The 15551-nt window shown below is 48.5% G+C and overlaps 1 protein-coding gene across 1 annotated transcript in view; it reads left to right on the plus strand.

Moving 5' to 3' along the window:
- Nucleotides 1-15551, plus strand: part of PLEKHA6 (pleckstrin homology domain containing, family A member 6) — a 183377-nt gene that overhangs the window by 145925 nt on the left and 21901 nt on the right. The window contains exons 7-12 of the mRNA XM_006834101.1: nucleotides 403-545; nucleotides 2829-3311; nucleotides 5325-5841; nucleotides 13113-13181; nucleotides 14475-14555; nucleotides 14812-14961. Of these exons, the coding sequence (XP_006834164.1) occupies nucleotides 403-545; nucleotides 2829-3311; nucleotides 5325-5841; nucleotides 13113-13181; nucleotides 14475-14555; nucleotides 14812-14961 (1443 nt within the window). The remainder of the gene's footprint in view (nucleotides 1-402; nucleotides 546-2828; nucleotides 3312-5324; nucleotides 5842-13112; nucleotides 13182-14474; nucleotides 14556-14811; nucleotides 14962-15551) is intronic.

Genomic DNA, 15551 nt, shown 5'->3' on the forward strand with positions numbered 1-15551 from the left:
TCTCAGGGTGGTGGGAGGTGGGGGGCATCTTCCCAGACGTTGGGTAATTGCCCTTCAAATCAAAGATGGGATTTGAGCGGGAGATTGGGCATAGTAATTGTCCCTCCTGCTTATAATCACCTCAGATGGGACAAGTATGCGTACCTGGATTTGGGCTGTTGAGTGGCATTCAGAGAGCCAGCCAAGGCAGCTATCTGGTTGCCAGTTGGAGTCCTTGGGCTCCAGTAGTTGTGGGCTACTTGCCTCACCTTGCCCTGAGCTCTCTGTGGGAAAAAGTCCTGCAGGTCAAGAGAATGGCCCACCTGACACCATTCTATGGGTGCCGGTGTCCTCTTTCTACAGGTGACTGTGTGCTGGGTGGACGAGGCCGGGGCCAGTGCCACGCACTGCCTCTCCCCACAGGCCGAGCACGCGGGTGTCCGCACGTACTTCTTCAGTGCTGAGAGTCCTGAGGAGCAGGAAGCCTGGATCCAGGCCATGGGGGAGGCTGCCCGAGTACAGATCCCCCCAGCCCAGAAGTCGGTGCCCCAAGCCGTGCGCAACAAGTAAGTGTCAGGGTGCCAGACAGAGGGCGGGTTGCTAGAGAAAGAGGATGGCTGAAGGCGTGCCCCACTCTATGTTGTTGCTCAGCCCTGCTAGAACTTCCAGTGAGTCATCTGCTTGCTTCCACAAGGATGCCCTTAACCCAGCTGTAAAAGCACAGCCTTCTCTATGCTCTCAAAGATCCTGGATCCCACAAATAGCTAATGTGCTCACCTATTAATCTAAAGGTTGGAGATCTAAATCAAATCCACCCAGAGGTACCTCAGAAGAAAGGCCTGGCTATGTGGTTTTGAAAAAGCCATTGAAAATCCTACGGATCCCAGTTCTATTATTCTGACACACGAGGCCACCATGAGTTGGAATTGAAAGCAACTGGTGTCAATTTGGTTTTGTCTAGAACCCAAGATTCTAAGGGACGGAAACTTACAAATAAGTAACCTGCAAGCCTGACCCTCAGAAATTTCACTAGTAAACTTAAAACTTTGGCTAACTTGTTATTTAAAGTCATTTCCTATTATTCGCATTTCAGTAGAGAGAGAAAAATGTGTTGCACTTCTCTCGTAATAAAGTTCACTTATCTCTCCTTCCTATGGCACCAGTCTGAATGATCTCAGAGCCTGTGGTCTCTCCTCTCCTCCTGTGAACTGCTGGAGGCCAAGAGAGATGCCACATCAAACCAATGCCTGGCCAGCAGCCAGAGGTCAGAGTCATTTCCTGAGCTTTCAGGAAATGCTGGGCATGTGGTTACATATATGGCCTTTGGAAGAAGGTACACAGGTTTGAATCCCAACTTGGCCATTTGCTCACAGTGTGACCTCAGGGCGAATTACTTAACCTCTCTGAGCCTGAGTTTCTCCCTCAAAAACAGGACTAGAATCCTACCTTAAAGGCTTGTTGTGAGGACTAAACAGTATCTGTAAGATACTTGCCATATAGCAAGCAGTCGGTCTTCATCTGCTCCCATCCCATCATCACATCTCTTACACCCCCATCAGCATCCACAGCAGCAGTGGCAGCCTCTACTTTAACTGGGCTCGTAGTCATGAGTTAGGTGTTAAAAGGCATCCAGAGGGCAGAGTTTTGGAGTTGAGACTTCAAGAGTCTATTCACATATTTTAGAAATGTTTACCAAGCAATGTTTCATAAGGACACTTGAATACGTCTAATTTGGCAAGCTATAGTGAGAAAATCATGCCAAGTTTCCATCTTAGAGCCTCAAACAAGGGTTCCAGGAGTTCATGCCTTCATTTCACAGATACTTACTATAATTATAAATGTTGAAAGCACAATCCTAGGTTCTAGGAATACGAGTAAAGAAAAGGTTTACCTGGTTTCTGCCCTTGTGGAACTTGCATTCTAATGGAAAGTCCATCTTGAAAGAAATTGGACAAGGAAGTTAACATGTTTATGTGTCATCAAGTTTTAGACAACTATTACTGATGTTGGTGTTTCCAGGTTTTCTCTCACAACAGCCCTGTGAAGGGAGGTAGTATTATACCTATTCAACAGATGAGCCTAAGATTCATAGAAGTTAAGTAACTTTCTATAGGTCAGAGAGAACTGGCCTATCACAAGGTTTTGTAGCTGGAACATCAAGGATAGCTACTGTTGTGAAGCATCAGTGTAGAAGTTCACAGGCCCCGAGCAAGGGGAGACTACAGAGGAGAAGGCCAAGACCGTGAGGTTAGTATTGGAAGGTGTCTTGAAGAAGAACATTCATGGCCATTGCTTAAAAACTGGGCTCAATGTGGGCCAGCGGAAGGAAGTGAAAAGTAACCCATGGAGAAGACCTGAGGGGCAGAATGAACATGTCATGCCTAATCAAACAACCACCACAACAAAACCAAAATCAAAATGAATTTCCATCAAGGTGACTGTGATTCCTGGTGTCCCCCATGTGTATCAGAGTAGGACAGTGTTCCATAAGGTCTTTCAATGGCTGGAGTTTTGGAAATACATCTCTAGACAATTCTTTCTAAGACACCTCTAGGTAGACTTGGACCACCAACCTTTTGGTCAGCACCAAATTCATGAATAGTTGTACCACCCAAGGACCCCTAGGCAGGATATGATTATGAGCTACAGTAACTGTTCAATGTGACTAGAGCAAGAAAATAAAGCAGTAAGATTTAGGAAGCAGAATTGTAATTCATTGAATCATGTTTCTGTTGGTACCTTCCTGTCCGTCCTTCATTCCCTCCTTTTCTCCTCCTCAGTCTACCACTCCCTGCCCAACTCCATACTGGGCTGGAGTCACTGACAACATCTCCCTTGGCATCCTGCAGCCATGAGAAGCCAGACTCAGAGAACATCCCACCCAGCAAACACCACCACCAGCCATCCCACAACAGCCTCATCAAACCGGAGCCAGAGGCCAAGACTCGAGGGGAGGGTGACGGCCGAGGCTGTGAGAAGACCGAGAGGAGGCCCGAGAGGCCTGAAGTCAAGAAAGAGCCTATGGTGAAAGCCAATGGCATCCAATCTGGACCAGAACCAGTCTCCGAGCCAGGCAGCCCTTATCCTGAGGGCCCAAGGGTCCCAGGGGGTGGGGAGCGGGCTGCCCAGCCCAATGGCTGGCAGTATAGCTCTCCAACCCGGCCAGGGAGCACAGCTTTCCCACCTCAGGATGGAGAGAGTGGAGGACCCCGGCGGAACTTCCCACCACGCACCAACACTGACAAAATCGCCCAGCGCAAGAGCTCCATGAACCAGCTTCAGCAGTGGGTAAACCTCCGCCGAGGGGTGCCTCAAACTGAAGACCTCCGGAGGTGAGGCTCAGTGAGTGGTTGGGGTGGATTTAAGATGGTGTGACTCAGGATGGGAATGGGATAGTAATATGTGAGACATCACCTATTGGGAACCAAGAAAATCCCATGATTCTCAACATGCCTAAACTCTTTCCTGCTACATGGCTCTATCTATCAAGTTTGGCCCCTAACTCTGATTCTTGCTTTCTCAGTCTCCTTCCTTCCTTCAGAAGGAACTCAGTGCTGCTTCATAAGGGTAGTGATGACTCAGGATAATAGGTAGTTATCACTCATAGTGTTGCTGTTGCTATTTGCCTCGACTTGGCTCTGACTCATGGTGATACTATACACAACAGAACAAAATGTTGTCTGGTCCTGTGATCTTAACAATCGTGGTATTTTCAAATCCATTGTTGTGGCCACTGTATATTTTGAGTGCCCTCCAACCTAGGGGCTCATCTTCCAGCACTATATCAGACAGTATTCTCAGTTATAAGAAGGGGACCTAGAAGTTCTAGTTATACAGCCCCCTAGGCTTTGGGCCCTCTTACAACCAAAGCTCACTAGCCATCAACACCAATATTAACATCTCTAATATTTCTTGAAGGAGTGCTGGTATGGTGCTGTGGTTAATGCACCAGAATGCAAAGCTGTTTGAACTGTAAGGTTGGCGGTTCAAGCTCACCAGCTGTTCCTTGGAAACCCTATACAGCGTCGCTATGGGTCAGAACTGACTCAACGGCACTTAACAACGACAACAATATTTCTTGAGAGGAGTCCTGGGGTGGCACTGTAGGATAAGCACTGGACTGCTAACTGCAAGGTCAGCAGTTCATACCCATCAGGCACTCCTTGGAAACCCTATACAGGCTCACTTGAAAAGAGAGCATCCGTAGAACTCCTGCCTTCTGTGTGGGAGGCCCAGGCTCCATTCCTAGCCAGTGTGTTTCATGCACAACCATCACTTATCTCTGTGTTGCTATGATGCTGTGCAAGTTTCAGTGGCGCTTCCAGACTAGAACTAGGAAAAAAGGCCTGGAGATCTACTTCTAAAAATCAGCCAATGAAGGCCCTACGGATCACAACCATCTGATTCTGTTCTGCATGGGGATGCCATGAGTCAGGGGCTGACTGGAAGGCAGCTAACAACAGCAATTATTTGAAAGCTGTGTTATTTATAATATACAAGGGGGAAAAAACAAACAAGATGTTGCCCTCATTGGTCCCAGCTCTGTGGCACTGTAGGCTAAGCACTGGACTGCAAGGTCAATTTGAACTGTAAAGTCGGTTGTTCAAATTTACCAGCTGCTCCTCAGAAACCCCACACAGGGTTGCTATGAGTTAGAAACAACTCAACAGCACTCAACAATGACAACTCTGCCCACCAGAACCCATGTATTCCTTAATGTAGTGAATGGCTTTGAAATGTTTGAAGACATGTTTATATTGTACCTGATGGTATTTCTCTGGGCCAGGAGGGTCTAGACAGCTCAACAAGGCCTAAGGAGCCTGGGAGTACTTGTCTTCTAGTGGTCTGAGCTCCTGCTCCCAGCGGGTGTCAGGGGGCATCTAGACTGCTCTGGGAGAAGGTTCCAGAAACTGCTGGTTCAGTCCCTGACCAGATCATCAAACCAGGAGTGCAGCTCTCTTTGTCCCTCCTTCTGTTGCCCTCCTATGGGTACCTGGTTGACTTTCTTCTATTTGCCCTTTATTCAGATCTGTTCTTGGGAAAGGATCTGATAAATTGGTTTACACTGAGCCTGAGATGGCTAAGAGGGCTTCAAGTTTTTTCAGGGGAACTTCATTTAAAGAGACAAAGGTGGAAGCTCTAAATGATGGCATACCTGGAGGAGCGGGTTGAGGGAGAGAGCTTTGAGGACAGGGGTGACTTTCCCCCCACTATTTATATCACCTGCACACCCTCACCATTCCCTCCTCCAGGTGGAAGTTGAGGCCAAGGCGGGATTTGGCAGACAAGTAGGGGCACACCTGTTTTGTCTGGGGTACTTACACTGAACCCTCTCTCTCTCTGAGTCCCTCTAGGTTCTACCCCATGTCCCGCAGAGTCCCTGAGTATTATGGCCCCTACTCTCCCCAGTACCCTGATGATTATCAATACTACCCCCCGGGGGTGCGGCCAGACAGCATATGTTCCATGCCTGCCTACGATCGGATCAGCCCGCCATGGGCCCTGGAGGACAAACGCCATGCCTTCCGCAATGGGGGCGGTCCTGCCTACCAGCTGCGTGAGTGGAAGGAGCCCACAGGCTATGGTCGGCAGGATGGCACCGTCTGGATCCCCAGCCCCTCCAGGCAGCCGGTCTATTATGATGAGCTGGACGCAGCCTCGGGCTCCCTGCGCCGCCTGTCCTTGCAGCCACGCTCCCACTCTGTGCCCCGGTCACCCAGCCAGGGCTCCTACAGCCGTGCCCGCATTTACTCCCCCGCCCGCTCACCCAGCACCCGTTTCGAGCGGCTGCCAGCCCGCAGTGAGGACATCTACGCAGACCCTGCTGCCTACGTCATGAGACGATCCATCAGCTCCCCCAAGGTGAGCTGTCAGCCTGTCCTCTTTCTTTATCCATGGAGGTCCCTAGAGCCTAAAACCGTATGCTGAGAGGCAGGTGGACAGTCAGGTGCACCTGGGCAATTGGGCTTGTGCTGTAGAACCAAGGATGCTGACCAGGGACCCGCTGGCCCTGTGGGGATTGGTCTCACCCCATCAGCAGGAACGTTGTTCTTTCTCTGTGCTCATTCCAGATTGTACCCCAAACCATGCAGTCTCTATAATAGGGGGCATTTTGTCTTCTCAAATCCTAAGGACCTGGACAAATGATTGCCAGGGGGGCCTACTATCCGTTTTTGTCTAGAATCTGCTCTGGGACAAGAAACAAAACATCCCTAACCTTTAACTTCAGGTGGTGGGGAAGTGTGTGTCCCTGCCAGACCCCCTCACCTCTCCACTTCCCTTTCTCTTCCAGTATGATTACCTGGGAGACAGGAGGCCAGTCCCTGCAGGACTGTTCCCCTACAACTACCCACCATCCCCCACGATCCACGATAAGATGGTACGTCCTCTCCTTCTGCTCCACCCCTCCCTGCTTCCACCCAGAGTGGAGCTGAACTGGGGCAGATGCCAGGGATGCCCTGTGCCCAATGCCAGCCCATCTGGTTCTTAACAGCGTCTGGATACCTTCTCCCTCCCAGCCAGGAAGATGGCGCCAGGGTTTGGTCCCTGGTACCCCTTCACCCCTGTAACACAGGGCAGGGGAGCCTAGATGAGATCCTGGGAGTGTATAATGTCCTAAGTCTCTTTATCTCAACACAGCTGATATCTCCCTCCAGGGGGCAGGAGAAGGGGTCTGGACTCTGGGATTAAGTGATGGGCTGGGAAGAAAAACCAGGCAAGACCTCTTAACAACAGACTAGGCCTTCTAAAGTACCTCCCCATCTCCCATGCCCCCACCTCTTAATGTATGTTTCAACTTTGGTCCTTACTTATAATACCACTGTTGGAGAGAGGGACACAAGGAGTGATTGGGGAAGAAAAAGCATTCTATATTGATCTGCTCCCTGTTTTCTCCCCTTTCCACTTGTGTCTCTTCCTGAAATTTATTCTCAGAATGTTTGCCTCTCCCTGGAGAACTAGACACAGATGCTCCACTTGGGTGGGTTGGGGAGAGCCATAGTTCCTTCCCTTTTCTCTCTGGATTCTGCCAGCATACAAACCCTAGAGCCTATACCTACAGCACTGCCAATGGATTTTTCCAGAAAACTCGAACAGTTTTAAGAGGTGCTGACTAGATTGTTTTAGCAGTGCTTCTGTTTCCCATGGGAAGTCAAAGCAGACCTACCAGAGATGGAGTTAGTGCCCAGAGTGCCCCCTTCCTCTGGTTGGGAGTGTTCAGGAGACAATGTCTTTGCCTACCCACGTTCTCATCCTCGTCCCTGCCCAGAATCCTCAAGGGCAAAGAGAGACTTCTTTGTCCAGCTAACTCCTAACTGCTTTGCTTCTATTTTTTTTTATTGTTTTCTTTTGTCGTGTTCCTGTTTGTTTGTTTGTGTTGCTGTTTGGCCTCTTGGCCTCGGGCTCCGGGTAGGATGAACTTTTAGATCTTCAGTTGCAAAGAAACCTAGAGTATTTGGATCAGCAGGTAGGCAGAGCTGGTGCTCCCTTGCATTCCCATTGTCCCCTTGTCACTTCTCCCTCATCCTACCTACCCCTTGTCTTCCATTCATTCTACAACCTTTGTTGATACAACCAAGACAACAAAGTGGCTTATATTTTGGTTTGCTCCTTTTCACTCCTTCTCTTGAAAGCCCTTTAGGGCAGCTGGGAGTTTCCTGGGGAAAGGAGAATCATAAATGACCACATGAATAATTAATGCCACCTCATATTTCTCCAGCCTTCAGCCCAGATGGAACTACCCCCGGGAGGCAGGTGGGAATTTGCATTTTTGCTGGAGTGGAGGGAGGAGCAGAGATGGGTGCTTGCTCCGTGTTAGGCCTCAAATGCTAGGGATTTAGTTCAGCCTGAATCTGAGAGCTCTTCCTATCATATTCTATAGGTTGTTAAACTCCAGAATGTGTAAACCAGACTCTACAGACCACCTACCCTAGGATGATTTTTAGAATAGTATTAATTCAGTGTTCTTGTGAGTTCCTCTCGAAAAGCCTTTTGTGTACACAACTCATGTTTTCCTGTGAATTCAGTGTGGTAGATCAAATAGGTATATCAGCCCAATCTTACAAATGAGTAACAGGAATAGTCAATGACTGCTCCCATATCAGATTGCTAACATGTTACAAGAGAAATGACTGCCAGGGCTCCTGACTCCTGGGGTCAAGCCTTTGGCTCCTTTGCCTTTAGATGCTAAAGTAGCTGGGTTCAGATAGGGTGGGTGTTAGTAGGCATTTATATGAGCACATACTTAAGTTCATATCTGTGCTACAAACTATGGGTGGTGGGGGTGGCTCAGAAGTATATGATTTTGTCTTGTGGAGGTAGCCTGAGATGATAGAAATAATAATTTAAAAATAATAATATTAGCAGCTACCACGCTGTTGTTGTTACTTGCTACGGAGTTGGTTCTGACAACAACCCTGTATAGGATTTCTGAGGAGCGGCTAACTTGTGGTTAGTAGTCCAGTGCTTATCCTACAGTACCACGCCAGGACTTCACAGCTGAGGGAGGATAACTAAGAACACTTGTCAGCTACCATAACTTCCTGTGTGCCTCATACTATATTAAGCACTTCACATATTTGAACTCATTAAGTCTTTATAACAACTCTACAAGGTAGGTATTGTTGTTACCCCCATTTTACAGCTGAAGAAGCTAAAAGTACCAGGAGGCCAAGTAACTTGTGAAAGACACACAGCTGGAAAATTGCAGAGCGTGAAATATGGCTGCAGAGTCTGAGCTTTTGACCCAACTTACAGCTATGGAGATGTCTCCCTTGTGGAGAAATTGGGGTCAGACCTCATCGAGAGTACTCTATAAAGCTGTAGAAAGACCCATAGATCAGAGGATACACCTGTGACTCTTCTAGTCACTCGCCATGTACCGCATCACCTGCATGGAAAACTCTGGACACCCGGAAGCTCAAAATCTCAAACCCACTGCTCTTGAGTTGACTTTGACTCACAGCCATCCTGCAGGACAAGGTAGAACTGCCCTAGTGGGCTTCCTTTACAGAAGCAGACGACCATGTCTTTCTTCTGCAAAGTGGCTGGTGGGTTCTAACAGCCAACCTTTCAGTGAGCAACTGAACATATAATGGCTGTGCCACCAGGGTTCTGGAAATCACTCCCTGACCTCAAGAGCCTTGCATTCATATTCCAGAAGCAGCTCTTGGTGCTCACGCCTTGAGCTTTCTAGCCTGTGTGACAACTCAGTCCCAGATGGCAGCCCAGAGCAGGTTTGGAAGCTCTAGATAATCCTGGCAGGAAACAAGGACTGTAGTGTCTTCGAGTGGCAAAGGGTAGTGCTCAGTGCCATCTCCACGCCAGCCTCCTTGATAAGTTTTCCTCCCTGTGGCCTATGTGGCTGGCTCTTAAAAAGCCAAACCAAACTAGTTGGTGTGGAGTTGACTGGCTCATGGTGACCCTGTGTGTCAGAGTAGAATTGTGCTCCACAGGTTTTTTTAAATAGCTGGTGGTTTTTGTTTTAAGTAGATCACCAGGCTTTTCTTCCAATGCACTTCTGGGTGGACTCAAACATCTAACTTTTCAGTTAGAAGCCAAGCGCTTTAACTGTGTATATCACCCAGGGCTCTGATAGCGTAGTAGTTATGAATCAGGCTGCTAACCTCAAGGTCAGCAGTTAGAAACTAGCAGCAGTTCGGTGGGAGAAAGATGAGGCTTTCTGTTCCTGTAAAGATTTACAGCCTTGGAAACCCTGTAAAGGGTGGCTGTGAGTTGGGATGGACTCCATAGCACACTATCAGCACCCCATCACTCAGGGACTCTGACTGGCTGTCTACTCTATTTACAATGCTTGGTTGTGCAAGCATTCAGTGAGGACAGTGGATCCCTTCCAGGGGGCTATGTCCTCAAAGAGGGGCTGGCCTATTAGTCTGGGGGATTCAGAAATAACTTTTGGAAGGGTACCTCCAAGATAAAAGGTAATACTCTTAAAAGGTAGCTGGGTGTGATAAGAAGAATCTGGAATGAATAATCAGAATACTGCACTCTAGTTTCAGCTCTGCCATTTACAAGGACTTTTTTTTTTTTTTTCCCCCAAACCTTGGAAATATCATCTAGTCATTGAGTCTTGTGTTATCAATCCTAAAATGGACATTGTAGAACATGCCCCCTTTCTCCCTCCCAGAGCTGTTGATAGAATTGAGTAAGGCCAACTGTCAGCCCCTGGTAGAGGGGTGGTAGTGGCTGATCTTATTGTATTTTTTCTTCCCAAACCCCAGGTATTCATTGAGCATCACTTGCTAGGTAGGAAGCACTGCGTTAGGTGCGTTCTCACATGTTTTCTCTAACATTGTGGAGAAATAGGAGGTGGTACAGGGCAGTCTTCTTAAAGGCAAGGCCCTTGTGGACTAAGAGATCCCCAAAGCCATAGCATGGGTGGGAGCAGACCAGCTGAGGCCATTCCTTATCCTTGATTGCTTGGATCCACTGGTTTGCAAAGGAATGATATCAGTGTGTCTGTCCCCAGAATGAGCCTGGGTCTCCCTTGCCTTCTTAAAAGCCTGTTGTGTTAGATCTGCCTTGCTCCTTCCTCTATATACACATGTACTCCTCCATACACACCACATACACAATCCAAACACACCACACACAGAGCATGGCCTCAAGACATAAGCAACAGACATAAATATATACACACACGTATGCCACACAGCACACTACATACACTCACATGTATACATATCACACACTTAAAACCCCATACATAGACACAGAGGCTCCAAGAAGGTAGAGATTCACTTGCGTTCAGATCCTTATGGAGAATGTGGTTGATTTCTTCTTTAAACTGTTATATCAAGAGTCAACATCATGTTACAACTGCTCTTTAGAAAGCTATTTCAGTCACCATTTATGATAGCAAAAATAACTGGGTTTAAGAGGTAGAAAACCCAGATCTTACAAAAGCCTTTAAAAATGCTGCTGACCCTGCAAATGGGGATAGCTGGATGCCCCTGATCTCATTTGCAATATGTAGAAACAAGGCTGTGTTTAGGCTACTGCCTAAAAGGGGCCAGAAGGAAGGAAGGACAGCCTAGATCCCACCAAGATTGGATCAATAATGGCCAAAAACATAGGGAACTCCTATCTGAGACCCCCAGAAGGTCTTCCCAAAGATGTCCCTGCCCTCCTTGCCTTGCTTACTTCCCTTCCCTAAAGCTGCTCCCTGCACAACCCCTTCTGTCTTCTGCTGCCTTCTCCTTTAAGACAGTTGAGTTAAAGGGACACAGTCAAGGACATCCTCCCTTTGTTTGTTTGTTGATGCTCTCACTCTGAAGCCTGTGCAGGGGAGATGATGATGTTTCTGGTTGATTTGGTTTATCTTCCTCCTCTCTCCTTTTCCTTCCCCACTGCCTTTCTCTCTTCCCATCTTCTATTTCTTTCCCTTCCTCTCTCCTCTCTGTCTCTCTCTTCCTTTTTTTTGTGCATTTGGCAAATAGCTTCCTCCCTCCATGTTCCTAACAACCCTTGAAATATAAAGATAATGGGTGGAGAGCAGTGTTCTGAACTGATGTCCCTTTAACATGGCTTGCTTGTTTTGGCCTCCTTATTTGCTCCCTAGCATCATCCAAGACTGTCATAGATGCTACTAGCCCAGCTCTGGAAACCGTGTTTAGCAATCTTTTCTACTTTAGAGTCAAGGGGTAGCCAGGGCCTGGGGAGAGAGACCTGTGCCTGTTTATTTGTGAAAACCCATCCAATGAGCAGTATGCAGGTTTTCTTTTTATAAATTGTTTCACTTCATTCAAATTTGGGAAGATTAGCCCTTCAAACTGCCCATTTGGTTTTTGACCAAAGCAGTGTGAGACCTGAGAGCTGGGGCAAGGAGATGACCACCTTGACCAAGGTGAATGAGACTCACAACAGCCAAGCACCCATAGGAGATGCTATTGGGTTGGGCCTCTTTAGTGCTGTGAGCAAGGGCACAGTGGCCTCCCAGTTCCATTCTGTGCATTCCCTTGCTGGCAGCTTCCATGCTGGTTCTGAGTTCACAAGAGTTGAGATATGGATGAGGCCCAACAGAGGGCGCCACAGGCTCCAGGAGGGGCTGCCCTTTCCTGTAAACCACACAGGCGGGTTTGTGTTGGGGGGAGATGTGTGTGCGTCTGAGTTTGAATCGTCCCTTCCTTCCTCTGCTGCAGATGAGTGAGAGCGAGACTCTCATCAGTATGGTGAACCGCATGGTGGAAAACTCTTCCCCCAGGGCCCAACTCTTCATGCAAGTAAGACCTCTGCCTGGCAGCATGGTCACTGTCAATGCCATCTCAGCTGCTTGTGCATGGTTGGTCAACCCATCTGGGGAGGGGCTTGCTCCACCTACCTGCTCATCAGCCAGGCCTCATCTCCCCTGGAGACAACCTCAGTTTAGTCTTCCTCCCTAACGCCACTGTGTCTCCTCCATCCTTCACTTTTATGGGTAAACCCAAAGCCCATTTTCTAGACCATCAGACAAGCTAGCACCAGCATCTCATGCCATGCCAGAGTTCACAGATCTGCTTTTTAATGCTATCTCCTTGGCATTCATTGTTGGGGTTAAAGGCATAAGGGATGTGATGTGGGACCAAAGTTGTATAGAGTATGCTATGGTTACTGGATGGGCCATCTAGGCGAAGCTGCATCTGCCTGATGCAGAGAGTTTCTGGATTCCAGCCAATCCTGGTTAGCCATGAACTTTGGCTAGTGTTTTATCTACTGAGGCAATGGTTCCCAAATGTTTCTCATACTCACTCCTACCATACAACCAACGAGTTAACCATTGCTTTCATGGTTGTTACCAACAAGCCCTGAGAAAACCTACACCGCCTCAGAGTCCTCCTCAGTGGTAGATCCTAGAGCTCAGGAGTTAGGGAATACAGAGCCTGCACAGAGCCGTGTCTCGGAGATGTCCCCAGAACCAGCCTAGGACAACTGGATAGTTGGGGTTATGTCTTGACTGGGATTTCCAGCCAAAGAACAGAGAATAACCCCAGCTTAAGCCATTCCACAGAATGGAAGCTACCAGAGATGATGGACCACGGTCTCTGGCAGGAGGGGAGCAAGAGTTCTAATATCAGCCCTCTAGCCTCCCATGCTCATTTCTAGCCCCTGCTGCAGTAACTGACCTCATGTTCCTGCAGGTCCCTTCGTACCCAGAAGTGTTCCGGGACAGCATCCACACCTACAAGTTAAACGAGCAAGATACAGATGTAAGAGCAGCTCTCCCTGCTCCCTGTGTCCACTCCTGCCTCCCGCTGTCATGCTCATCCATATTCTCCTCCAAGGGGGCTTGTCCTCCACCCATTTGTCTCTCCTCTGGTGGCTCCTCATACATTTGATCCATGTCCTCTCTCACTACAAAGATAGCATTCTGCTTACTCTCTCTTCATCCCCCATTTCTCTTGCCTACTTCCTGCTCACTCCTACCTCCCACACTGGCTGTATGTGTTTCTCCACTGAGTTCTAGGCCCTCTTGTCTTCAACAGTGGACCCTTCTAGCAGGAACACAGACTTTGTTGGGATATAAATCAGTCAGTCTATCCTGTACCCAGCATGGTGTTAGTCTTTGCAGGTAACTAGAAAGAAGAATATGGCCCTGCTTTGCCCTCAAAGAGTGACAAGGTAGAGGAGATGCTAGATGGCAACAGATGGCAGCAGATGATTCATATATAATGAATGGGACCAACAATAGGTTTCTTCAGGAGTGCAGGGAGTGAGACCCAGTGGGCTGATGAGTCAGGTACAAAACTGGTAGCATGTGAACTGGGCCTTGAAGTTAAAAGGCCAGAGGGGGAGATTTGGCACAATAAAGGACAAAGGGGATATTTGAGGAAGGGCATGAATGAAACTGTGGATACTGGAAAGCACAAATCTTTCCACAAGATAAATTTCCCTTACCCTGCTTCTCTAGCACCACTGGCCCTGCCTTGGGTCATGGCTCTGCCCAGAAGACCTGGGAGAGGTTCCCTCCAGAGGAGGCCTGGACCTCAGAGAGACCTCAGAATCAAAGGAAGGGGAGAACGTGGTCCTGTGGATTGAGGGGACCGTTCATGTTGTTCACTGCCTTTCCTAAGACTGCTTTTTCGGATACTCTGCATATCCCTCTAATCCTTACTGACTGAGCAGGTGAAGAAGCTACATTATCTGTTCTCAATCCTCTGTAAATTGGAAGCCCCCGGAGGATGAGGGTGCAAGAGCTTAGCATTGGATCTCCAGCCTTCTTCTCTCCCAACCCAGCTCACTTCTTCCGAGATTAAACACATATCTTCCCTCCCAATGGGACCTTGGCGAGTCTCCCCTCCCAAGATGGAGACCCATCTTCCAGTTCCCAGAACTTGAGCAACTAGGCCCTCCAAGATCAAGCGGAAGGCCCAGGGCTCCTCAAAAGGGAAAGGAGGAGATTTACAGAGGTTAGGTCCTGCCAATCCAGTTCCAGCTCCCCATCAAACTATGTCCTTCACCCCCTTCTTTCTCCTTCCCCTCCTACTCTCCTGGAACCCCAGAAGCTGCTGGGCAAATTGTGTGAGCAGAACAAGGTGGTGAGGGAGCAGGACCGGCTGGTACAGCAGCTTCGAGCAGAGAAGGTAAGACCCTGGGCTGGCCTTGAGTTAGGGCAGATGGGCGGTGCTGGCTTGAAGCAGGTCCTGAGCTGCTCTGTCCACCCCGAGTAAGCTGAGTACTTTGTCCTTTATTCAACTCTCATCCTGTCCTTAGTCCAACATGCTGAAGCTTTCCTAGGGCCCTTAGCCAATGAGTGTGAAGATACCTCTACTATGCTGCCTGGTTAAGCCAGAGCGGTTATCAGGGCTGCTCACATATGTTCCCACTGCCTTTTGTCAGGAGAGCCTGGAAAGTGCCTTGATGGGAACCCACCAGGAATTGGAGATGTTTGGGAGCCAGCCCTCTTACCCTGAGAAACTGCTTCACAAGAAGGAATCACTGCAGAACCAGCTCATCAATATCCGGGTGGAGCTGTCTCAGGCAACCACGGTATCTAGGGAGCTAGCCTGGGCAGCAGCCACTCCTCCTGTCCCCTGACCTTCCATCTCCCTATCAGCACTCAATCAAGAGAGCCACCCATCCCCTCCCAGGCTGCACTATCCTAATCCAAACTCTCTTCCGATAGTAAGAGTCAAGGTACTCCTGCCTGGGAGGCACATAAGCAAAAACCATCATAATGCCTTCAGACAGACCACAGTGTACCAGCCCATTCCTTCTGTAGAGTTTCCACTGAGTATACGGGCTCATTTCCCACAAATGAGAGATGCATTAGGCACGGCACAATAAGATAAGGGCTCCTTGTTTCCGTGACTGTGCTAACACCTTGCTGCCTGCATCTGTCCTCTCCCCTGGACACTTAGGGCACCGGCAAAGGTGCTGTTGTCCTGGCCATTTCCTGGTAGAGATAGTGCAAGTTCTTTGGCACAGGCCATAGAAATAATAGCTCAAAGAGGCAGCAACAAAAGCTCTAGGGAAACGTGGCCCAGAAAGAAGAAAACACTCCAATTCCAGAAAACAAATATCTCCTTCAGGCTGTTTTCTTTATGGTCTTCCTCCACCACCACCACCTTTTTCCCCAC

Source organism: Chrysochloris asiatica, unplaced genomic scaffold, assembly GCF_000296735.1.
Source record: "Chrysochloris asiatica unplaced genomic scaffold, ChrAsi1.0 scaffold00009, whole genome shotgun sequence".
NCBI lineage: Eukaryota > Metazoa > Chordata > Mammalia > Afrosoricida > Chrysochloridae > Chrysochloris > Chrysochloris asiatica.